The sequence below is a fragment of the Amblyraja radiata genome, chromosome 5, assembly GCF_010909765.2.
Source record: "Amblyraja radiata isolate CabotCenter1 chromosome 5, sAmbRad1.1.pri, whole genome shotgun sequence".
NCBI classification, from domain to species: domain Eukaryota; kingdom Metazoa; phylum Chordata; class Chondrichthyes; order Rajiformes; family Rajidae; genus Amblyraja; species Amblyraja radiata.
The window spans coordinates 49,028,085-49,052,450 of record NC_045960.1 but is presented as its reverse complement, the minus strand read 5'-3'; the positions used below and the strand labels follow the sequence as shown (position 1 = coordinate 49,052,450).

At 43.2% G+C, this 24,366-nt stretch overlaps 1 protein-coding gene and 1 non-coding gene across 3 annotated transcripts in view; one reads left to right on the top strand and one right to left on the bottom strand.

Moving 5' to 3' along the window:
- Positions 1–22,641, top strand: part of mcm9 (minichromosome maintenance 9 homologous recombination repair factor) — a 42,223-nt gene extending 19,582 nt beyond the window's left edge. Inside the window, exons 7-13 of one of the 2 annotated variants that reach the window (XM_033021170.1) lie at positions 2,012–2,131; positions 13,307–13,481; positions 15,610–15,812; positions 15,963–16,166; positions 18,633–18,715; positions 18,975–19,120; positions 20,916–22,641. In XM_033021170.1, coding sequence (XP_032877061.1) covers positions 2,012–2,131; positions 13,307–13,481; positions 15,610–15,812; positions 15,963–16,166; positions 18,633–18,715; positions 18,975–19,120; positions 20,916–22,416 — 2,432 coding nt within the window. In that variant the 3' untranslated portion in view covers positions 22,417–22,641. Of the gene's footprint in view, positions 1–2,011; positions 2,132–13,306; positions 13,482–15,609; positions 15,813–15,962; positions 16,167–18,632; positions 18,716–18,974; positions 19,121–20,915 lie in introns of those variants that run through there. The other variant, XR_004412026.1, reaches the window with a different exon arrangement.
- trnak-cuu lies at positions 18,455–18,527 on the bottom strand. Its single transcript has one exon. It is a non-coding gene; the product is annotated as a tRNA-Lys (tRNA).
- Positions 22,642–24,366: the final 1,725 nt, after the last annotated feature.

The following is a 24,366-nucleotide window of genomic DNA, read 5'->3' as shown; positions in this document are numbered from 1 at the left end:
GCTGTTTGATCGCCCCCTGCTATCCCAGGGACAGGGAGACACAGCGGCTTTTTAGACTGGTGGGCAATCACTTCCAAAGTTCTGCCCACACAGTCAGTGCACCTCTTCTACACTGCATTTCATATAAACATTTATTCTGCAAGAAAAAACTACATTGAAGACTCAAACTCGCGACCGAGTTTACTGCCGGGATCAAGGCGCAAACTCGCGACCTTGCGGATATGAGCCGAGCACTCTATCACTGAGCCAGCCATTGAAATCTACGCTAAAAAAATTCCATTCCGAAGACCGACAAATTCTGAATTACGAAAAGTGTCTGGTCCCAAGGCTTTCGGATAAAAGGTTGTGCACCTGTACCAAGTTTTGTTTAGATTTATGTTATATTTTACAAGTTATTGACATTTTAAACTTTACAAAAAACACTTTTCAACGTGCCCTGCCCGTCAGCCACAGTCGACGTCACAACAGGATGCCAATGGGTCCGCCCCCTGCGCAGTTCACCTGCCGCTATCTTGCAATCGACTTTCACATCGCAATGTTTTCATTTTTTCGCGTGTACTTGCCTGGCCTTACAACGGGGACCCAAAGGCTCTGCGGGTAAATTTCCTTCTACTTTACAAACACCTCCACGGGTCCTCTATTCACTTTAATTTAATTAGTGCCATCAACGGCACTACTTTGAATTCGGCAGCCGCGCATGCGCAGTTTGGTGGAATATTGCGTTGGGGGAGCGGGCCCAACGAGTCTGCACTTGGTCTAGTATTTCTAATAAATCAAGTCAAGTCAAGTTTATTCGTCACACGAGATGTGCAGTGAAATGAAAAGTGGCAATGCTCACGGACTTTGTGCAACAAACAAACAAACAAACTACAAACAGAATGGAACAGAATCACATATTTTACATATTACATATTGTGGGAGGAAAAAAAACACAGCAATTAAAAAAAAACAGTAGAGTGGTACAGTAAAGTTAGTCCCTGGTGAGATAGGAGTTTACAGTCATAATGGCCTCTGGGAAGAAACTCCTTCTTAACCTCTCCGTTCTCACAGCATGGCAACAGAGGCGTTTGCCTGACCGTAACAGCTGGAACAGTCTGTTGCAGGGGTGGAAGGCGTCTCCCATGATCTTATTGGCTCTGGAGTAGCACCTTCTGATGTATAGTTCCTGCAGAGGGGCGAGTGAAGTTCTCATAATGCGTTCGGCCGAACGCACTACTCTCTGCAGAGCCTTCTTGTCCTGGGCAGAGCAGTTCCCAAACCAAATCGTGATATTTCCGGAAAAGATGCTTTCCACAGCCGCTGAGTAGAAGCCAATCAGCATCTGCAATTCTTTGTTTCTGCAGAGGATTCTCTGTTTCTGCAGAGGGTTGATACTGATGTATTTATGACTTCTGCCACTGAACCTAGTGAGTCCTAGTCAGCAGCATAAGGTGAGGACAGATCAGATGTACGTAACATCTGGCACCTTAAATTTCTGTTAGGACATGTAAATGTTAGCATATAGCAACTCCATGCATTTTTCAATGCAGTGTCTACTCCTGGTGAGGACGGGAGGGGGAAGGTATATGTTATTACCTTGCTTAATTATTTTACTTAATTTTATCCCTTAATTTGTATTCTAATCTTTATTTAATTGTTTTTGATTTTTTTAAATCGTGTCTATATTTTAAAATATAGAATTCATTGCGTATTTTTTTAAACATCATTGCTGGAGGTGCTTAAAAAAGACCAAGACCTCTGAACAGTCAAGGGCTGTCAGAATAGCCACATCCGTAGCAATGCTGCAATGTGCTGCCCACTTGCCTTCCAGAGCCCTGTTCTGCCTTGAGGGGCACCTCTGTAGTGTTGAGAGTTCGCTTGCTAAGTCCTTTGAATGCGGGAAAAGTCCAGGCAGGTAGAGGAGTGATGATGGCAAGTGTGAACAGCTGGCAAAATCCAGTGAGTGCATGGCTGAGTGTATGTGATTCATTACTGAGAGAGCATAATTACTAAGGTTTTCCTTGTTTTGAAGGAGAGCCCCATCTCTTGCTGGTAGGGGATCCCGGTACTGGAAAATCTCAATTTCTCAAATATGCAGCAAAAATTGTACCTCGGTCAGTCTTGACAGCAGGAATTGGATCAACGAGTGCGGGTAAGCAAAACATTTTGTTTTCCTGCAAAGATCAGGGAAATATTTGCATATTACACGAATTACAATCCTGTACAATTTTAATCCTCCATTACTGTATTTATTTTTCATTTAAATGACAATTAAAACACAAAGTACGTGCTATAACATCAGGATAAGAGCTCAACTAAGAAAACCAAATCCAAAGTACTATAACTGAATATACCAACTTATGCTAAAGACTATAACTAACTCCATGTGCAATAATTTATATGCAATATGCAATATTTTTGTTAGTCATATTTTAGATAAGTGGCTCACATCCTTTTGCATTGGTGTAAAAATTGATCAAGCATTTGGACTTATGGCTCATATTTTAAGATGGCAAGATAATTTTTACAATTACAATTCAATTTATTGTCATTTGGACCCCTTGAGGTCCAAACGAAATGTCGTTTCTGCAGCCATACATTACAAACAAATAGACCCAAGACACAACATAATTTACATAAATATCCATCACATTGCTGTGATGGAAGGCCAAAAAAACTTATCTCTCCACTGCACTCTCCCCCCCCGATGTCAGAGTCAAAGTCAAAGTCAAAGCCCCCGGCGGGCGATGGCGAATTGTCTCGCGGCCATTAAAGCCACGCCGGGTGATGCAAGGTCGCACACCGGGTCTTGATGTTAGAGCCCCCGGCGCGCGCTCGCAGTCCCGCAGCCATTCCAAGCCGCGCGGGGCGGTGCTGTAAGGCCCCGCTCAGGTGCTCTTCAACCCCGCAACTCGGGCGGGAGAAGTCGCCGTTGCGGAAGCCCTGAAAAGCGGTCTCCCTCCAGGGACCCGCGGGCTCCCGGTGCCGCCTGCCAAACCCGCAGTTGCAGCCTCCGAATCTCCGGGGGTCGGGTCGCAGCAGCGTCCACCACAGCTCCACCCGCTCTGGACTCGGCCAGCTCCGCGACGGTGAGGTGAGTAGTCGGCACCACAGCCCCCGGTCTTCCTGTTGGAGGCCGCTCCTCGTTGCAGCCCCAACGACAACGGAGACCCGACAGAGAAAAGGTCGGGTCTCCCGTGCAGGGAGAGATTTAAAAGTTACCCCCACACCCCCCCCACACACATACCCCAACAAAAATAACAAAAACTACATAAAAACATAAGACATAAAATAAAAACGCAGACGGACTGCAGAGGCCGCTGCTGACGAAAGCCGCGCCGCCCACCGAATTAATTGATAATTCTGTCACAATGATTTGAGTTTTCAAAATTTTATTTTGATTTTACAGCTGATCAAACACAAAATTCAAGCAATAAATTTAAAAAACAAATTAAAGCATTTTAATCAAAATTAAAGTATGAAATTAAAGTTGAATTAAATTGTTGAACAAAATATAACAATGTCAAATTGACATCTTGTGGCCTCCATCCTAGCTAAATTTTTTCCAACGGGAAAAATTCTGTCTTATGACCTTAAAAAATCTGGATGAAATCATTTAAGGAGACAAGGAACTGCAGATGCTGGTATCTTGTGCTGTAGGAACTCAGTGGGTCATGCAGTATCTCTGGAGGATGAGAATAGGTGATGTTTTGGATCAGGAACCTTTTAGAATAGTTAGCATTCTGGCAGCAGTTAGCATCTGAAGCAGTTAGACAGGTACATGGATAGGACAGGTTTGGAGGGATATGGACCAAACGCAGACAGGTGGTAATAGTGTAGCTGGGAGATGTTGGCCGGTGTGGGCAAGTTGGGCCGAAGGGCCTGTTTCCACACTGTATCACTCTATGACTCTATCTCTAATATGGTGATGACCCCTGGTGCCCCTTGGCTGCCGAAACCTGCACAAAAGCTGCAAGGCTCTGTGACAACCAATACAACAATATTTGCTGGGATTTTCCATCAACTCTCACCGGAATTTTTCATCATTAAAAACAATTTGGACCCCTCACAATCCAATTTCAATCCCTCGCGGCACAATCTTGGGTCGCCGCACATGGGTGGGAACCAGCTGTCTAGATAGTGCTTCCAGTTACATATTCTTTTGTATTCTGGTGTAGAACACACAAGTTCAGACAATTAAATAAAAGTCTGTATTTCTCTTTTAGAAGGAATAGTAGTCCTGGTAACAGTAACTACAAGTTGCTGCAAAAGCTATCTAGAAACCCAGCAGAGCCAAACACTCTCAACCCCTCCTGATCAGTACCACTCCTGTAGCTAATTGCAACCAACCCTATCCCATCCCAAATAAATTAAAAAGTGCTGGAAGTACTCAGCAGGTCAGGCTGCATCTGTGGCAAGAGGAGCAAAGTTAACATTTTGGGTCAACGACTCATCATCAAAACTATGAAGTTGGCAATGAAATTTGTTAAGCTACAGGGGGGTTGGGGGAATTTCGGTGAAAGCGTACAACTGAGGTGACTCGAGGGATAAGCTGTAAACAAGGTTATCTGATCAATGGGAGTAGCTAGAGAGTGAAAATATAGACAAATGACTATTGCACTTGCAAGATGCAGGGCAGGAGGCAGTGCAAGACAGGATGGGCATGTCCTGCACCCCAAGGGAGAGGAAACAAATTAGCTGAGCCAAAATCATGGTGGATAACTGATGCAGCTGTGGCCTGCTTTAGCTGTACAGAGCCACAGACCAATAGGTCAGTGGGAGTGTTTTAGTTTTAGAGATACAGCATGGAGACTAGCCCTTTGTCCCACTGAGTCTATGCCGACCATCAATCATTTGTTGTACGTTATCCCACTTTCTCACCCACTCCCTACACACTAGGGACAATTTACAGAGGTCATTAACCTATAGTATAGGTAATAATACTACTACAATCCAGTAATACTGAATGACTATTCAGTAATAGCTGTATTGCAGAAGGCTTATTCAACTGTAGTACACACAATGCATCATCCAGTCTTGTGCCTTGTTTCCTTTCTGGTCCTTGTCCTGAATTTTGCAGTGTCCAGTCCTCCCTCAAAATTTGAATTGATCCACTGTGTACCAACCATTTAACATGGAGCATGGCTTTTCAAATGTACAATTTCTAGGGTAGAAATGAAACCTTTAAAATCAATAGAATCTATTAGTCAACAAAATAGAGAGAGTACAGAGGAGATTTACTAGAATGTTGCCTGGGTTTCAGCAACTAAGTTACAGAGAAAGGTTGAACAAGTTAGGGCTTTATTCTTTGGAGCGCAGAAGGTTAAGGGGGGACTTGATAGAGGTTTTTTAAATGATGAGAGGGATAGACAGAGTTGACGTGGAAAAGCTTTTCCCACTGAGAGTAGGGAAGATTCAAACAAGGGGACATGACTTGAGAATTAAGGGACTGAAGTTTAGGGGTAACATGAGGGGGAACTTCTTTACTCAGAGAGTGGTAGCTGTGTGGAATGAGCTTCCAGTGAAGGTGGTGGAGGCAGGTTCGTTTTTATCATTTAAAAATAAATTGGATAGTTATATGGATGGGAAAGGAATGGAGGGTTATGGTCTGAGCGCAGGTATATGGGACTAGGGGAGATTATGTGTTCGGCACGGACTAGAGGGGTCGAGATGGCCTGTTTCCGTGCTGTAATTGTTATATGATTATATGGTTATATGGTTAATGTAGAAACAAAGAACTGCAGATCCTGGTTAATGCAGCAAAGAACACAAAGTGCTGGTGTATTGAATTGAATTGAATTGAATCCCTTTATTGTCATTCAGACCTTACGGTCTGAACGAAATTTCGTGCCTGCAGTCATACATACATCATACAATAATAAACAACAGTAAACACAAATTAACACCACCACAGTGTATCACTGTGGTGGAGGCAAAAAAATCTTAGGGTTTCTGTCTCTTCCCTCCTCTTCTCCCTCTGCGCTGAGGCGATTCCCCACCGGGCGATGGCACAACAGTCCCGCGGCTCACCGAACCCCGCAACGGGCCGGCTCAAAACACCGCGGCCCGAGGGTGGTCGAAGCTGCCGCCCTCCAGTCCAGCACACGCAGCCGCTGGCCCGCGGCTGAACCCAGGACTCAGGTCACCGCCACCAGAACGCCGTCCCAGCCACCGGAGCACCGTTCCAGCCCCGAGCCGGATGGCCCTCACGCGAGTGCCGTTCCTCCCTCGAGCTGGGCCACTCCGACGGGAGTGTAACTCAGCAGGTCAGGCAGCATCTCTGGAGAACATGGAGATGACGTTTTGGGTAGAGACCCTTCTTTCTACCGAGCCTGAAGAAGAGTCTCCACCCAAAACATTTGCTATCCATGTTCTCCAAGGATGCTGCCTGACCTGCTGATTTACTCCAGCACTTTGTGTTCTTTGCTGCATTTACCAGGATCTGCATTTCTTTGCTTCTACATTGATTTTAGATTTGTATCTGTAGTCTCAGCTTGACTGTTCAGTTAAAGCTGATATTCACGGAGTAACTTATATGACCATCTGTATCAAATTTCAACCAGTAAAGTGTGTGGCTTTATGTTTGTTTCAATGTTCTGTTGCTTAAATTTAATCTGTTGCTGCCTTTTCTCTTTGATGGAATTTGGCCTTCGGAGACACACCAGTACGCATTTTTGTACACAAATAACAGTGCACATTTACCGATGTCTTTTCAACTAAATTGTTTATGATTGGATTAGTATTGCGGAAGAGAACTTGTTTGCCTGCTTTTATAAGATCATCGGAATATGTCTGACGTGATGAGCCTTGGTTATTCTATGACAAAAACTAATGGACGCGACTTGAATCCTGAGTATTATGAATTGTGTAAACTAATATCAAGTGTGCTTTTTTTAGAATTGTCTTTTGAGTAATTTGCAAAATGTCTCTGACTAGAGGTACATGAAAAGACCTAGAAAGCCTTTTGACTGCTCGCAACAGGCAAAGACTGTCAGGTCATGCAAAGGTTGGGCAGTCTGCCTACTTCTTGCCTTTCAGAGTCCTCCTCATCCTCTCAACAAACGTTTTATTATTTCCATGTAATGTTCCAAAACAGAGAGAAAAATTGGCCCGTGATTACTGCCAGAGCCACTGAGCTACTATCAATAGCATGTATTCTGTGAGCAGCAGATGCTGCGTGTAACAGTTTTGAACAGTTGACACATAATGGGGGGGGGGGGGGGGGGACAAAACTTATTTCTTGTAAAGTTCACTGAAATTGTTGCAATTATTGTTGGTATTTTTGATGCTGTTCCTTCTTCTGATGGTGGGACTTTTATGATGAGGTGGCTGGGATGAAATATATGCAGGATTCAAGGATTCAGATCAATGAATGGAGGAAGCACATGGTGAAGAGCACAAATAACAATTTATTAAAACAAACACAAGTAAAACACAGAAAAACTATCATCAATAAAGAAGCAATACAAAATAACTGTATCACCAAGAAGAACAGGTGATTATGTGTCAAGCTAGCTATCTTCCTTGGTACCATAATGGCATGAGTTATGTGTCCTATCAGACGCCGAGCTAGTCTCGGATGTCTTTGGGCAAGCAAAGCTTATCTCAGAGACCTCGCAGGTGTCCTCATGATCTACTGGTCCCTTTGAATTAGCCCAAGTATTCTTCGAAAACATCTACTTGTTTTTCTAAGCAGGGTTTGAAATGTGCTGCTAATTTAGCTGACAACTCCATTTGAACTCACAGTCAGTTTAACCCTTACATTACAGTGTCAACAATTATAGAAAATAGGTGCAGGAGGGGGCCATTTGGCCCTTTGAGCCAGCACCGCCATTCATTGTGATCATGGCTGATCATCCACAATCAGTAACCCGGGCCTGCCTTCTCCCTGTACCACTTGATTCCACTAGCCACTATAGCTTTATCTAACTAGTGGCGGCGCGGCTCTGGCTGCAGCGGCTCTCCGGCAGTCCTGTTTGTTTTGTGTTGTTTATTTTCGTTTTGGTTAGTCTAGTTTTGGTTTTTAGTTTCTGTTTTGGGGGGGGGGGTTGAAACGGGGCTTGCTGTCTCTCCCTGCGGGGGAATGCGACTTTTTGTCGTATTCCCCTTCTCTGCCTCCGTCTGCGCTGAGGCCTAATGGCGGAGCTGGCGAACTCGAGGCTCAGGAGGCAGAGCCCGCCAGGACTCGCCCTGAGCTCGCTCTCGTGAGGGCGGCCCGGCTCGGGGCTGGAACAGGGCTTCCGTGAGGGACTGTGACGCTCCCGTGAGGACGGCCGGCCCGAGGAAGGAACGGTGCTCCCGTCGGAGTGGCCGAGCTCGGGGAGGTATGGCGCTCCTAGCCCGAGGGAGGAGCGGCGCCCATGTTGGGGTGGCCCAGCCCGAGGGAGGAGCGGCGCCCGGTCGGGGCGGCCCAGCCCGAGGGAGGAGCGGCGCCCGGTCGGGGCGGCCCAGCCCGAGGGAGGAGCGGCGCCCGGTCGGGGCGGCCCAGCCCGAGGGAGGAGCGGCGCCCGGTCGGGGCGGCCCAGCCCGAGGGAGGAGCGGCGCCCAGTCGGGGCGACCTGGCGCGAGGCTGAGACGGTGGCAGTACTCACGTGAGGGCGATCCGGCTCGGGGCTGGAACGGTGCTCCGGTGACTTGGACGGTGTTCTGGCGGTGGTGGCCTGAGTCCGGGGTTCGGCCGCGGGCCAGCGGCTGCGTCAGCAGGACTGGTGGGCGGCAGCTTCGACCACCCCGGGCCGCGGTGTTTGAGCCGCGGGACAGGTTTTAACATCGCCCGGGGGGTATCGCCTCAGCGCAGAGGGAGAAGAGGAGGGAAGAGACTGGAGACCTAAGACTTTTGCCTCCATCACAGGGAGGAGATGTTGGGTGGACTCACTGTGGTGGATGTTAATATGTGTTTATTGTTGTTTTTTTATTGTATTGTATTGTATGTATGACTGCTTCAATTTCGTTCAGACTTCGGTCTGAATGACATTAAAGGTTATCTTATCTCATCTCTCTTTTAAATTCATCCAGTGAATTGACCTCCACTGCCTTTTGTGGCAGAGAATTCCACAAATTCACAACACTCTGGGTGAAAAAGTTTTTTCTCATCTCAGTTTTAAAGGCCTCCCCTTTAATCTTAGACTGTGGCCCCTGGTTCTGGACTCCCCGAACATTGGGAAAATTTTCCTGCATCTAGCTTGACCAGTCCTTTTATAATTTTATACGTTTCTAAATACGTTTTTATCCTTCTAAATTCCAGTGAATACAAGCCCAGTCTTTCCAAAATCTCCTCATATGACAGTCCCGCCATCCTGGTGATTAACCTCGTGAACCTACGCTGCACTGCCTCAATGGCAAGGGTGTCCTTCCTCAAATTAAGAGACCAAAACTGCACACAATACTCCAGATGTGGTCTCACCAGGGCCCTGCACAACTGCAGAAGGACCTCTTTACTCCTGTACTCAAATCCTCTCGTTATGAAGGCCAACATGCCATTAACTTTCTTCACTGCCTGCTGTACATTCATGTCTACTTTCAGTGACTGGTGTACAAGGACATCCATGACTGGTTGCGCTTCCCTTTTTCCTAATCGGACACCATTGAGATAATAATCTGCCCCCTTGTTCTTTCCGCCAAAGTGGATAACCTCACATTTATCTACATTACACTGCATTTGCCATGCATCTGCCCACTCACTCAACGCTGCAACCTCCTAGCATCTTTTTCACAGTTCACACTGCCACCCAGCTTTGTGTGATCTGCAAATTTGCTGGTGTTGCTTTTAATTCCATCATCTAAATCATTAATATATATTGTACATAGTTGCGGCCCCAGCAACCAGCCTTGCGGCACTCCACTCACCACTGCCTGCCCTTCTGACAGGGACCTGTTTATTCCTACTCTTTGTTTACTGTCTGCCAACCAATTCTCTATCCATGTCAATACCCTACCCCCAATACCATGTGCTCTAATTTTGCCCACTAATCTCGTGTGTGGGACCTTATCAAAGGCTTTCTGAAAGTCCAGATACACTACATCCACTGGCCCGCCTTCATCTATTTTACTTGTCACATCCTCAAAAAATTCCAGAAGGTTAGTTAAGCAGGATTTCCCCTTCGTAAATCCACGCTGACTTGGACCAATCCTTTTACTGCTATCCAAATGCGCCATTGTTACTTCTTTAACAATTGACTCCAGCATCTTCTCCACCACCAATGTCAGGCTAACTGGTCTATAATTCCCCGTTTTTCTCTCGCTCCTTTCTTGAAAAGTGGGATAACATTAGCTACCCTCCAATCCACATGAACTGATCCTGAATCTATAGAACATTAAAAAATGATCACCAAAACATCCACGATTTCTCGAGCCACCTCCTTGAGGACCCTGGGATGCAGCCCATCCAGCCCTGGGGATTTATCAGCCTTCAGTCCCATCAGGCTACCCAATACTATTCCTTGCCTAATGCAAATTGCTTTCCGTTCCTCTGTCTCCCTAGATCCTCTGTCCTCTAGTACATCTGGGAGATTGTTTGTGTCTTCCTTAGTGAAGACAGAACCAAAGTACCTGTTCAACTCTTCTGCCATTTCCTTGTTCCCCATAATAATTTCACCTGTTTCTGCCTTCAAGGGACCCACATTTGTCTTTACTAATTTTTTTCTCTTCACATACTTAAATAAGCTTTTACTATCCTTCTTTATATTCTTGTCCAGCTTACCCTTTACTTCATCTTTTCACCCAGTATTGCCCATTTGTTGACCTTCTGTTGTCCTTTGAAAGTTTCCCAATAATCTGGCTTCCCGCTACTCTTTGCTGTGTTATACACCTTTTTTTAGTTTTATTCAATCCCTAACTTCCCTTGTCTGCCACGGTTGCCTCTTACTCCCCTTAGAATCTTTCTTCCTTTTGGGAATGAAATGATCCTGCATCTTCTGGATTATGCCCAGAAATTACTGCAATTGCTGTTCCATCATTCTTGCTAAGATCCTTTTCCATTCGACCTTGGGCAGCACCTCTCTTATGCCTTCATAGTCCCCTTTGTTCAACTGCAACACTGGCACTACTGATTTAACCTTTTCCCTCTCAAATTGCAGATTAAAGACTCTTATGCCCCTGTCCCACTTAGGAAACCTGAACGGAAACCTCTGGAGACTTTGCGCCCCACCCAAGGTTTCCGTGCGGTTCCCGGAGGTTGCAGGAGGTTGCCGGTAGTGGAAGCAGGTAGGGAGACTGATAAAAACCTCCGGGAACTGCACGGAAACCTTGGGTGGGGCGCAAAGTTTCCAGAGGTTTCCGTTCAGGTTTCCTAAGTGGGACAGGGGCATTAATCTTGCCCAAGCAACCATCTGTTTGTGAGTCTTGATCATAAGTACTTGCCTTCTATTGGGGCAATACATCCAAGTCTGGTGGCATAATGTGCAGTTCCCAACAGATGACTGGATGCCTGTCACCCTGCCTGTTTTTCACTCATGGTCTTGCTTAACAATTAAAATAAGTTAAAGAAAAAGGACGAAAATCTCTGTAAAAAAAATCTTCATTTGCACATTAAGTGCAGTCATAGTAACATGGAAAATAGCTGCAGGATCGGCCATTCGGCCCTTCGAGCCAGCACCGCCATTCAATATGATCATGGCTGATCATCTAAAATCAGTTCCCCGTTCTGGCTTTTTCCCTATATCCCTTGATTCCCTTAGCCCTAAGAGCTAAATCTAACTCTCTTGAAACTCAGTCATGGGCTAAAGAACTCCCTTTCACATCATGATGATTTTTAAATTCCTCACTGCTTTTCCAGCGATTAAATTCATATTAGCAATGCAGTTTGCCAGTGGGCACTTCCGTGCTGTTTGTCAACAGCAACGCAGCAGAGCTTCAGTGTTCAGTTTCCCATCTCCGCCTGTGCTACTGTCAATTCTGCTTTCCTGCCTCCTAATCATAGAGAAGGAGTCTGCTTTGCCTAATAGCCCATAGAGTAACATTATAAGATGACAAGCAAATATCACAGATAAAAATGAAGCATTATTTAAAACTGGTTGGATTAGCTATATGTGTAGGAAACGAACTGCAGATGCTGGCTTAAACCAAAGATAGACACAAAAAGCTGGAGTAACTCAGCGGGAAAGGCAGCATCTCTGTAGAGAAGGAATGGGTGACGTTTCGGATCGAGACCCTTCTTCAGACTGGTTAGAGATAAGGGAAATGAGGAATGTAGACGATGATGTGGAGAGATAAAGAACAATGAATAAAAGATATGCAAAAAAATTAACGATGATATGAAACAGACCATTGTTAGCTGTTTGTTGGATGAAAACAAAAAACTAGCGCAACGTGGGTGGGGAAGGGATAGAAGGGGAGGGAATGCCGCTGCTACCTGAAGTGAGAGAAAGCAATTTGCCACTGGGCTTTTATCATCGTTACTTTTTTGAATGTCTTTTATTCATTGTTTTTTATCTCTCTAAATTATCGACTCTCTCGTTTCCCTTATCCCTAGCCAGTCTGAAGGTCTCGACCTGAAACGTCACCCATTCATTCCTTCTCTCCAGAGATGCTGCCTGTCCCGCTGAGTTACTCCAGCTTTTTGTGTCGATCTTTGGATTAGCTGTATTTTGCATTAGATTGAATTGGTTCTGATCTTGTTATTTACTTCATGCAACTGAACAAAGTGCACTTGTTTGTTCAGCATGGCTCCAAGTCAATGTAATCAGCACATGTAACATAGACAAAGCTGCATCTTTGTTATAGTCAGTTATGATTGTTGGATAACAGTTGCATCCAGAGGGCAGCAGCTGCATGAAAACACTATAGTGCTCAAAGCTGCCACTATTTTGGCGTGGATATGCTTCGTCCCAGCTTCCATAGTTGCTGGATGAACATCCAGGAAGTCTCTACGAACAATACTCCCCACTGTGCCACTCCTGGACTCTTGCCTATTACTCCCCTCCCCCTGTCCCTCCTACATTCCCTCCACTGGCTTCACAATTTGCAACTCTTCAATCAGCCTATCTCTCACCTTCACCTTTAATCTCTGGCCTTTGTTCCACCCATTTGCCTATCAGAAATCCCCCTCGCCTATGCCCAATTATTACATGTTACACTTTGTTCTGCCTCTCCTCTCTCCCACTCTTCTCCCCCCCCCCCCCCCCCACACTAGAAACAGTCTGAAGAAGGGTCCTGACCCGCAACGTCACCTATGCATGTTCTCTCGAGATGCTGCCTGACTTGATGAGTTACCAGCACTTTGTGTCCTTTAGTGTAAACCAGCATCTGCAGCTCTTAGTTTCCACTCAGGGCTTTTACTCTCTTTGAAATGTGCCATGAGGTTTCTTTCCTCTGCCTCTTTCTCTTGTAGGTCTGACTGTGACTGCTGTAAAGGACTCCGGGGAGTGGAATTTGGAGGCAGGAGCTCTTGTTCTGGCAGATGGAGGTCTTTGTTGCATTGATGAGTTTAACAGCATGAAAGAACATGATAAATGTAGCATCCATGAGGCTATGGAGCAGCAGACTATAAGTGTGGCAAAGGCAGGGTAAGATTTTCTCATATTTTGAAGTTGTTTTCAGCAAAGGACTAATTTAATGTTTGGTTTCTCCATGGTCCCTCCCCAAAGTCTTAAAACATGTGCATTCCGTCTTCCTTGTGGCAAAACAAATGATTATTTATACTTTAGCAACAAATATGTTAGCAAAATACCCTGTATTGCATGCAAACTAAAGCTCTTCACTGTATCTCAGTACACATGACAATAATAAATTAAACTAAACTCTATGTGACTATTTTAGGGACAAGCCAAATAATACTAGTATAACAATCAGACAGTTCTGAGGTAAATTGAGAGCAATCGGCATTTGATCCACATATCCTAAATTAATATGTATGAATAGGTGCAACCAGTACAGAATTTTGAAATTCTAAAATAATTTCTCATTAGCTCCACAGTTTGTTCATTGCGGATGTAAAATGAAATGCTACTGAAATAATTTCCCCATTGGTGTTTGCTGCCAAGTAATGCACCCTTCTTCAATTTGGTCTACATATTGGATTGTGTGGCACGGTGGCGCAGCAGTAAAGTTGCTGCCTTACAGCGCTTGCAGTGCTGGAGACCCGGGTTTGATCCCGACTACGGGTGCTGTCTGTACGGAATTTGTACGTTGTCACCGTGACCTGGTGGGTTTTCTCAGAGATCTACGGTTTCCTTCCACACTCCAAAGACGTACAGGTTTGTAGGTTAATTGGCTTGGAAAATCTAAAAAAAAATTGTCCCTAGTGTATGTAGGATAGTGTTAATGTGCGGGGATCGCTGGTCGGTGAGTGCCATAGGGCCTGTTTCCGTGCTGTATCTCTAAACTAAACTAAATGGTCATGACTGCATTAAACATTTGAGAAACTATTTGGGGAAAAAACATCAAACATTAGAAAACAGGCGACCCCTGCATTACGGCCATTTTGTAGAGGAAATCTGTACTTACAGATTTGCAAATCACTACCCAAAGGTTTGAGATATGGAATAAAATTTGCCCTTACAAAATTGATGGGGGAAAAAATGAATAAAGATTTTTTGTTTCAACTTGTACATTTCTTAGCACTTGCGTAGATGATGCAGCTTTGTATCACAAATCAGATCATATTTTAGGAAAATAATGTAATGTGGGGAGGGGACGGGTCGTCTGCATGTTAATTTAATTAAATCAAAAGATTGTTACCGACCTCAAGTAGCTCTTCCTTGCACCTCGTCTCAATTGTTCAGTACCTAAATTTCTCAGCATAATTCCTGAGAGGATCGAGGCAATTAGTTCTCCAGTTCTGGGAAGACCGATGTCAAACTGCAATTAGAATGAATGCAAGTCTGGTGCATCCGTGTTTGTGCTCTGTTATACAGGATCTCATGCAAGTAGTTCTGCAATGATGCAATAGTTGCATACCTGAGAAATCTCATGTTGTGGAAGAATAATTGTGCTAATGTGGAAAATGGTGTCGGGGGCTAGATGATTTCAGTCTTGCATAACTAGGTTTGTATCCCCCCCTTGCAGGATTTTCAAAAATAAAAGTTTTTTTTTAAATAGCTAAGTTTACTTCTGTTAGTGCAAGCTAAAAATACTGAAAGCAGTATGTTGCATTTGTTGAATAGTGTATCATTGCACAACAATCACTAAAAGTCAGTTTCAGCAGCCAGCAGTGGTGAAGCTTTTGGACCATGTTCTTAAGAGAGCATGGCATTTGCTCGCTGTGGGGAGGTTAAATAAAACACTTTCTTTTCCCTGAACTTTTTTGTTTGCAAGGCAGCTTTTTCTCTGTTTGTCAATTTCCAAAGTGACTTTTAACTAGTTATTTTGTTGTTGATTTAAATAATGTTACGACCAATTCAGCCTGTGAAATTGAAATAATTTTCCCGAATTCATCAATTGTGATTTATCCAGTTCGGGCCATGGAAATGCGTGATACAGCAGAGCAGTGACAAAAATAAAATCAATAGGTTCACACAAAATTGGCGGCATTTTTAAGGACACTGTATGCTGTTGTTTCTATGTGATAAGCATCAGGTGAATAAAGGTTTGGTGCTGCCATTATAATTACTATTAATATGAGTGTTAAAATTGTTACTAGTATTTTTCCCATGCAATATTCTAATATAAAACTGACCATCTTTCTATGTTTAGACTAGTGTGCAAGCTGAACACTAGGACCACTGTACTGGCAGCTACTAATCCAAAAGGCCAGTATGATCCCAATGAATCTATCACTGTAAATACAGCTCTTGCTAGCCCATTGCTGAGCAGATTTGACCTTGTTTTGGTGCTCCTGGATACCAAAAATGAAGAATGGGACAAAGTAATTGCTTCATTTATTCTGGAAAACAAAGGTATTTAAGGTCAAAAAGCATTTTTTATTTACCGTTTTGTGAATTTTTAAATATCCCTTTAGGCTTATTAAATAACATGAAATGCCTCAAGGTTACATAAAAGTGTTGTTTTAATGATAGAACGATATATCCTTTCCTAAAACCATTTAGCGTGTCCAACTGTCTCTAACAATTTGTGGAGCATGGAGAAGATGAAAACCTACTTCTGTCTCATCAAGACATTTCAACCTAAGATTTCCGAAGAAGCAAATAAAATCCTTGTGAAATATTACCAAGTGCAACGTCAAAGTGGGTTCAGAAATGCAGCAAGAACCACAATACGTATGCTTGAGAGCTTGGTACGTTTAGCTGAAGGTAAGCAGTCTTTAGATTTTTAACGATCAAAACGGATATTATGGATTTACTTTAATACCAATAAAATTCCAAGAATTGGCCGTACTTATTAGGTGCCTGGAGTGTTCCTCACTATAAAAATTATTAGCCCCTAAATGATAGAGGAAAAAATTAATAGGAACATGATGGGCAACATTTTCACACAATGTGGGTGGGTGGGTGTTCAGAACAAGCTGCCAGATGAAGTAGTTGAAGCAGGTAATACTGTTTTAGAAAAATGTACTCAGGAAAGATTTAGAGAAACATGGGGTGGATGGGGAAACTTGATCGGCATGGATAAGCTGGTCCGAAGAGCCTGTTTCCATGCGATATGGTTCTGTGTTTGTGGTCGATGGAAAATCAAGGATCCATCTGTGGAGGGAGGTTCGGAGACCAATCCAGGAGTATGCAGATGAGTTTAGTTGAAATTATGATGTTGAAGACCAAACTATAGTCAATAAATAGGTGTACTTGTTATCCAAATGTTCCAGAGATGGGTTTTGGGCATCTGTTGTGGACCTGCTACAGCTGTAGGCGAATTACAGTGGATCAAGGCTTTCTGGGAGGGTGGAGTTGATGCGTCCAGTAACTCGTACTGAATTGATGCGTGGCCCTCATACTGAAAAGTTGGAGGCCCCTGATCTAGAGTAAAGAAATATGTCTGTCAAGGTGGTGTGAAATTAAGAGATGGGAGTCTGGAAGTGTGCCAGGAACCATGATAGATTTTTTTTTTTTTTAACCAAAAACTATGGAAACACTGGGGAAATGGGTACACATTTAATGTTTCGGGTCTTCGACCCTTTGCCAGTGCTTTTGTATTTTTTTTCCTTTATGAATCAATACTTTATAGTCACGTGTGACAAGTCACAGTGAAACCTTTACTTTCAAACCCTAGGTATGCAAATAGTCACCACATAAAGGGTGCTGACAAATTTACAAAGTAGCCTGGTTCCAGATCCTCCTTTGTTCTTCCCCCCCCCCCCCCCTCATGGCGGTCCCTCCCACGCTGGGTCCTCCTTTGTTCCTCCCCCGACAGTGGCGTCCTCACTCCCACGTGGTCCGTCCTCGTTCGTCTGTCGGCGTCTTCATCGACCACCCCACTGACCTCCACTATCAACGCCAGGTCCCTTCCGTGGCGCGACCCAGGCCCCAGGTGCCGTCCGTGGGCCCCACCTCCGACTTCTTTGCAGCCTCCTGGGAGGCATCAATTTGCAGCTGTAGTTTATTGATTGCCATGGGATCCTGTAGGTTATGTAGGTCCACACCTGGAGTATTGCGTCCAGTTTTGGTCTCCTAATCTGAGGAAAGACATTCTTGCCATAGAGGGAGTACAGAGAAGGTTCACCAAACTGATTCCTGTGATGGCAGGACTTTCATATGAAGAAAGACTGGATAGACTTGGCTTGTACTCGCTAGATATTAGAAGATTGAGGGGGGATCTTATAGAAACTTACAAACTTACAAGATTGTTCCCGATGTTGGGGAAGTCCAGAACAGGGGGTCACAGTTTAAGGATAAGGGGGAAGTCTTTTAGGACCGAGATGAGAAAAAAAAAATTCACACAGAGAGTGGTGAGTCTGTGGAATTCTCTGCCACAGAAAGTAGTTGAGGCCAGTTCATTGGCTATATTTAAGAGGGAGTTAGATGTGGCCCTTGTGGCTAAAGGGATCAGGGGGTATGGAGAGAAGGCAGGTACAGGATACTGAGGTGAATGATCAGCCATGATCATATTGAATGGCGGTGCAGGCTCGAAGGGCCGAATGGCCTACTCCTGCACCTATTTTCTATGTTTCTATGTACACTTCAGCTGTAGTTCATGGGTGGCAGAGGGAAAATATATTTAAACTGTTGGATTAAGTACTAGTTAGTTGGACTATTTATTTTTCTTGTAATAAGCTTCCACACTTGAGTTCACTATTTGTCCATATCCCAAAGCTTCACAGGAGTAATGGGACATATGCAGCAGTTCTTGTGTTTCTTGGGTTAAATGTTTGATTAGATATGTTTTAATAATTGAAAATACATTTAAACAGAAAGGTTGCAAAAATAAAGACAACAAATCCCTTAAAGACTAGTTTTAAATTCAAAATAATGAGTAAAGATCTTATTTTCCCAGTGCAATCAGATGTTCTTCGTAGGCTTGATTTTTATAAAGAGAGCAGAGAGAAACAATTTAGTCCCCCTCTGACTCGGCTTCAACTCAATGGTTAGATGGTTCTTTATGTCACAAATCTTTGCACCTGTTGCCATACTTTGGAGCCAAAGAGTAACGCCCAACGTGGGGCTCGAACCCACGACCCTGAGATTAAGAGTCTCATGCTCTACCGACTGAGCTAGCCGGGCTGTGTCACAATTGCCTGCTGTTATTTGTAGGTTTATTTCAATTCAGTGTATAGATTTTTTTTAAATCTACTGCTGCCTGCCAATTTTTGTAAATTTGTGTTTTAGCTCATGCAAGACTAATGTTTAGGGATAAAGTAACTGTTGAAGATGCCATCACAGTGATCTCTGTAATGGAGTCATCCATGCAGGTATGTATTGCTGAAAAAAACATTTTATTTTGAAATGAGAATTAAATCCAACATCTCATGTAAAGGTGAAGGAGTGAAGTTGGACGTTTAGCACATTATATCAAGAGATACACGCAAAACACGGAAATATTTTGCTTTTGTATCTTTAATAATATATTGAACTAATTTTATCACGTGCACAAATAATTGACGTAAGCTAATTGAATGCGAAATTAGTCTTTTTGTGACTTTGGTTTGCTTTTTTTCCCCTTATTTCCAGGGAGGTGCTCTTCTCGGTGGTGTGAACGCATTGCACACGTCCTTTCCAGCAAACACAATTGAGCAATACAAAATGCAGTGTGAATTGATGTTGGAAAGACTGGGCCTAAATGATCTTCTCCATCAAGAACTGCAGAGACTTGACAGGTAAAAAAAGTTGCACAAGCTGCCTGGAATACTACAAAGTATTGTAGTATAATGTATTGTAGTATAATAGTACTGAGGAATACTACAAAGGTTTACTTTAATTATACTTGTAGGGTAATAAATGTGATCATTTTAATTGAAGAAACACCACCGTTATCAGAGTTGGGTGGATTCATTGATTATTTAGACAAATTATTTTATTATTGACACTTTAGTTGTTGCTAAACATTACAAGAATGTTGAACTGCAAATTGAACTGACAATTGAACCCTCCCCCCTCCCCCCCCTTACAGATGCTGCTCAAACCAGTTTCATGAGATCCTCTCAGTTTAATTTTGTTATAGATTCCAGCATCTTGTGCCTCCATAAGTGGTAATTGTAATGTGCAATTAACCCCCTACTTGCTGATTACTCTACTGGGAGCAGTGCAACTTTGTCCAGCCGGTTTACGACATTGATTTGAGCAATTGGGTAGGGCTGACTACATGATTGTCTACAAGAATCAGCAAGGGAGCAATATTGTGAAGGCTGCCTCATTGAAGCAAAGATGCCAGAGTTGTATCTCAACTAAGACATTGGAAATGTGAAATGGAGCTTGGAGATGCATTGCAATGTGGTCTCTGCTCACCAGGGAATTTTTGGAATGCTTGCAATACTTGCGTGAGGGAGTTTTTAAATTGTTTCAATGCATTAGTGCAGGCATGCAGTGTTACTTCGAACAGATCTGCACGGGATTAGATGAAGTTAAAGTTTTCAATTGGGGACAGAGCATTAAATGTTTATTAGAAAACCTCAATAGGGATTTTGACCTTTCAGTGCACAAAGAGCAATAGCCACGTCATTTACACTAATCAGGGACGTAAGGCACTGGTCAGACTGCATTTGGAGTATTGTGAGCAGTTTTGGGCCCCATATCTGAGGAGGGATATTTTGGCAATGGAGAGGGTCCAGAGGAGGTATACTGGAATAATCGGATTAACGCATGGCTCTGGCGATGTGACGAATAAACTTGACTTGACTTGGCCTGTACTCACTGGAGTTTAGAAGGATGAGGAGGGGGGGGTGAAATTGAAACTTACTGAATAATGAAAGGCGTGGATAGTGGATGCAGAGAGGATGTTTACACTGGTGGGAGAGTCCAGGACCAGAGGGCACAGCCTCAGAATAAAACGATGTACCTTTAGTAAGAAGATGAGGAGGAATTTCTTTAGCCAGATAGTGGTGAGTCTGTCATTCATTGCCACAAAGGGCTATGGAGGCCAAGTCTTTGGGTATTTTTAAAAGCGCAGATTGATAGGTGAGTTGTAAGAGTATCAAATGTTACTGGCAGAAGGCAGGAGAATGGGGTTGAAAGAGAATGATAGATCAGCCATGATTGAATGGCAGAGGAGAATCGATGAGTTGAATGGCCTAATTCTGCTCATATTACTTAAGAACTAATGAATTTATAATCCCATTTCATTTTATTTAAATTGAGGAATAAACCCTACCTGAGTTTGTTTCTTTTACCCAGCTCATGGCTGATTATCCCACTTCTACCACAGCTTCCCCTCTTGTCCTGCACATTGATTTGAACATTGCATCAGATATGTAAATAAGGCGATTTTGTTCTGCTAGCTATAACACATGAGAGCTTTTAAAAACTGAAGTAATCAAAGAGATGGATCTAGACTTCATATCATGTTTAGCGGGTGGTTAGAGAGGGTAGTTCTGGCTTTTCATCAAAAAATAATTTCTGTAGATGACATTTCTGTGGATTAAATATTTTTCATAATGTAATTTGTATTTTCAATAGCATTCAGAATGGAGACGAACAGCATCCACCAAATGGATGTACAAACTCAAGTGACAGATGTGATGCATTTTCTGAAGCTGCTCCCGATTCAAGAACTGATGGACTGAATCCCATTGCTCAGGATGTTGATCAAACAGATGGTGATCTCACCTGGTTTGATGACTTTCAAAGCAAAACTCATGAAAAGGGGCCAGAAAGAGAGGGGAATGTAACAGCTGAATCCTGCATACTCAAACTAACATCAGGGAATTCTTATCAGCATTTGTTTTCTAAATTAAATACCAGTCCCCAGCCAATAAAAAGTACAGAGCAAGTTGCAACAACAAGTAATTCCAGCAATATTTCACCACCTATAGGTTTGTGTGGTGCAAATAACATGAAGTCTGCTGGTTTAGCCATTGAGAATTCAGAAGCTGAAAGAAGAACTGGCACGGATCACATGAAAAGACAGACAAATGTTGAAATCCATGCTTCCTCAAACACATCGAATTCTGCTGTCACTGTTCGGGTGTCCAAAAAGCTACACGCTTCCCGGGTTTCACAGAGCGGAATGTTGTTCAAAAGTAAAGAAGCTTTTAACGATAGTAATTTATCTGAATCAAGTGAACCCAGTGCACTTCTGAATCTGGATGACTCCAGCTCATCTGGTGGTACTTCAGGCCAATGTACTTCACCTGGGCTCCAAGCTGAAGCAAATAAGAAAATAAAACCACCAGGAACAAAGCATACTTTAAAGGCTAGTGATGCCTTTCCTCTCCAGCCTGAAACTAGTGGGGATTCTAACATCCTATTGACCAAACTAAAGACATTTGTATTCAAGTCAAAGCAAAAACTAAGCCATTCAACTGCAGCTAAATCTACTTCCGAACCCTCTGCCCCGTTCTCTGATCATACAGAATTGAATAACGAATTGACACATGCTTTTGAGCAGCCATCCCAAGCCAGTAACCAGACAGAAATTCCCCGAATATTACAAAGCTGCGCCTCTAACAGTAATCTCTTGCATAAAAAAGCAAGCAAAGGAACATTGGTTGCTAATTGCAGCGGTACAGAACCATCACTTGATCTGCAGAAGAGTCTCAGTAACAAACACACGGGGAAGATGCAAAAGGTGGCACTGGATAAATCAAAACCTCCAATTCCTACAGAACTGATAACAGAGCAAGAGGGCAGTGGAAGTTCAGCTTTGACGGGCCAGGTGAAGGTGTCCTCCAGTACTTTAGCAAAGCTTGCTTGTTTCTCTTTCAGTCCATCCCCTGACAAGAAAAGTGAAAAGATTACAGATCAAAGGGAAGTATCGGTTGCGAAGCAGAAAAGTATGGTACAAAATAATGCTACTGAGTCTGGGATGCTGTCCAGAAAAAGGAAGACCTTTGGATTTCCATCAACTAGCACCACAGCAGCGACAATGGGTAGATATCTCTTCTCTGCTGATGAATTGGAAGATGATTGTATTCTGGATTTTGACTGGAATGAAGAAAGAAAAAAACCCAAAACTTAATTGTGCAGGCTCACCTGCGTAGCTTTTTAAAAATAAAAGTTTTGTACTTTGTGATAAACCTATGCACCGATTTAAACAGAGCTTACATGCAAAACATTTTTTAAATTGCTGGCTTTAAAATAGTCGATTCGATGATAAAGTATTAGCTGTGATGTAAGGAGAGACTAATAAAAGAAAATGTCACAATTTGTCCTTGACAAATGAGAATACTGGATGTGTTATGTGGAAAAAATGGAAAGGTAAAATATGAACTGAGTTGTTTCATGTGCTATCCACTGAGAGTAGTTGAGTATTGGTAGGAAGGAAAAATGCTGCAATGAAAAAATGAAGGAAGAATGCCTTTCTCTCGTTTTGGAAACTTTTTCCTTCACTGCAAGTCAGTCAGTCACACTCAGCGAATTACAGATCATTGTGTCTATAGATATATTTTATAATGAAAGATTATAAATGAATACAACTTTCTTAATGTCTATTAAAAGGACACTTAATCAACAGGTGAAGCATTGCAATTAATTGTTACATTCTTGCTATGTATCTTTATTTAACATCGAACAATACAACACAGAAACAGGCCCTTCGGCCCACAATATCTGTGTCAGTCATGATACCAAGTTAAACTAATCTCTGCCTGCATGTGATCCATATCTCTATAATCCCTGCATGTCCACCGATCTAAAGCCTCCTTTTTTGCTGGAATTATTTGAAGTAGTAAATAGTAGGACAGACAAAGGAGAGTCAATAGATGTTGTATACCTAGATTTTCAGAAAGCCTTTGATAATGTGCCGCATGTGAGGCTGCTAAGAAGAGGGCCCATGGTATCATTAAAGGGCAGAAACTGGCATGTATAGCAGGTTGGCTGGATGGTAGAAGGCAAAGAGTGGCAATAAAAGGGACTTTTTCTGGTTGGCTGCCAGTGACTAGTGGAGTGCCGCAGGTCTCGGTGCTGGGGCCGCTGCTCGTCACGTTGTATATTGATTTGGATGAGGGGACTGAAGGTTTTGTGGCCAAGTTTGCGGATGATACGAAAATAGGTGGAGGGGTAGGTAGCATAGAGAAAGCAGGGTGCAGAAGAACTTGGACAGGTTGGGAGAGTGAGTGGAGAAGTCACAGATGGAATATAGTGTTGCAAAGTGTGGAGTACTGCATTTTGGTAGTAGGAATAAAGGTGTAGATTACTTTCTAAATGGGGAGATAATCCAGAAATTGGAGGTGCAAAGGGACTTGGGAGTGCTGATGCAGGGTAACCATAAAGTTAATCCGCAAGTCAAATCAGTAGCAAAGAAAGCTAACGCAATGCTAGCATTTATTTCACGAGAACTTGCATACAAAAACAGGGATGTGATGCTGAGGTTCTATATGGCGCTGGTCATAGACACATAGACAATAGGGGCAGGAATAGGCCATTAGGCCCTTCGAGCCAGCGAAGGGCCAAATGTGATCAATAATAATAATAATCATCATTCAAATAATAATCTGCCTTCTTGTTCTTGCCACCAAAGTGGATAACCTCACATTTATCCACATTATACTGCATCGGCCAGGCATATGCCCACTTGCCCAACCTGTCCAAGTCACCCTGCATCCTCATAGCATCCTCTTCACAGTTCACACTGCCACCCAGCTTTGTGTCATCTGCAAATTTACTTTTAATTCCTTCATCTAAATCATTAATGTATATTGTAAATAGTTGTGGTCCCAGCACAGAGCCTTGCGGTACCCCACTAGTCAGGCCTGCCTTTCTGAAAGGGACCCATTAATCCCTATTTGTTTCCTGGCTGCCAACAAATTTTCTATCATGTCAAAACCCTACCCCCAATACCATGTGCTCTAATTTTGCCCACTAATCTCCTGTGCGAATTTATCAAAGGCTATCTGAAAGTCCAGGCACACTACATCCACTGGCTCTCCCTTGAATATTTTTCTTGTGACATCCTCAAAAAATTCCAGAA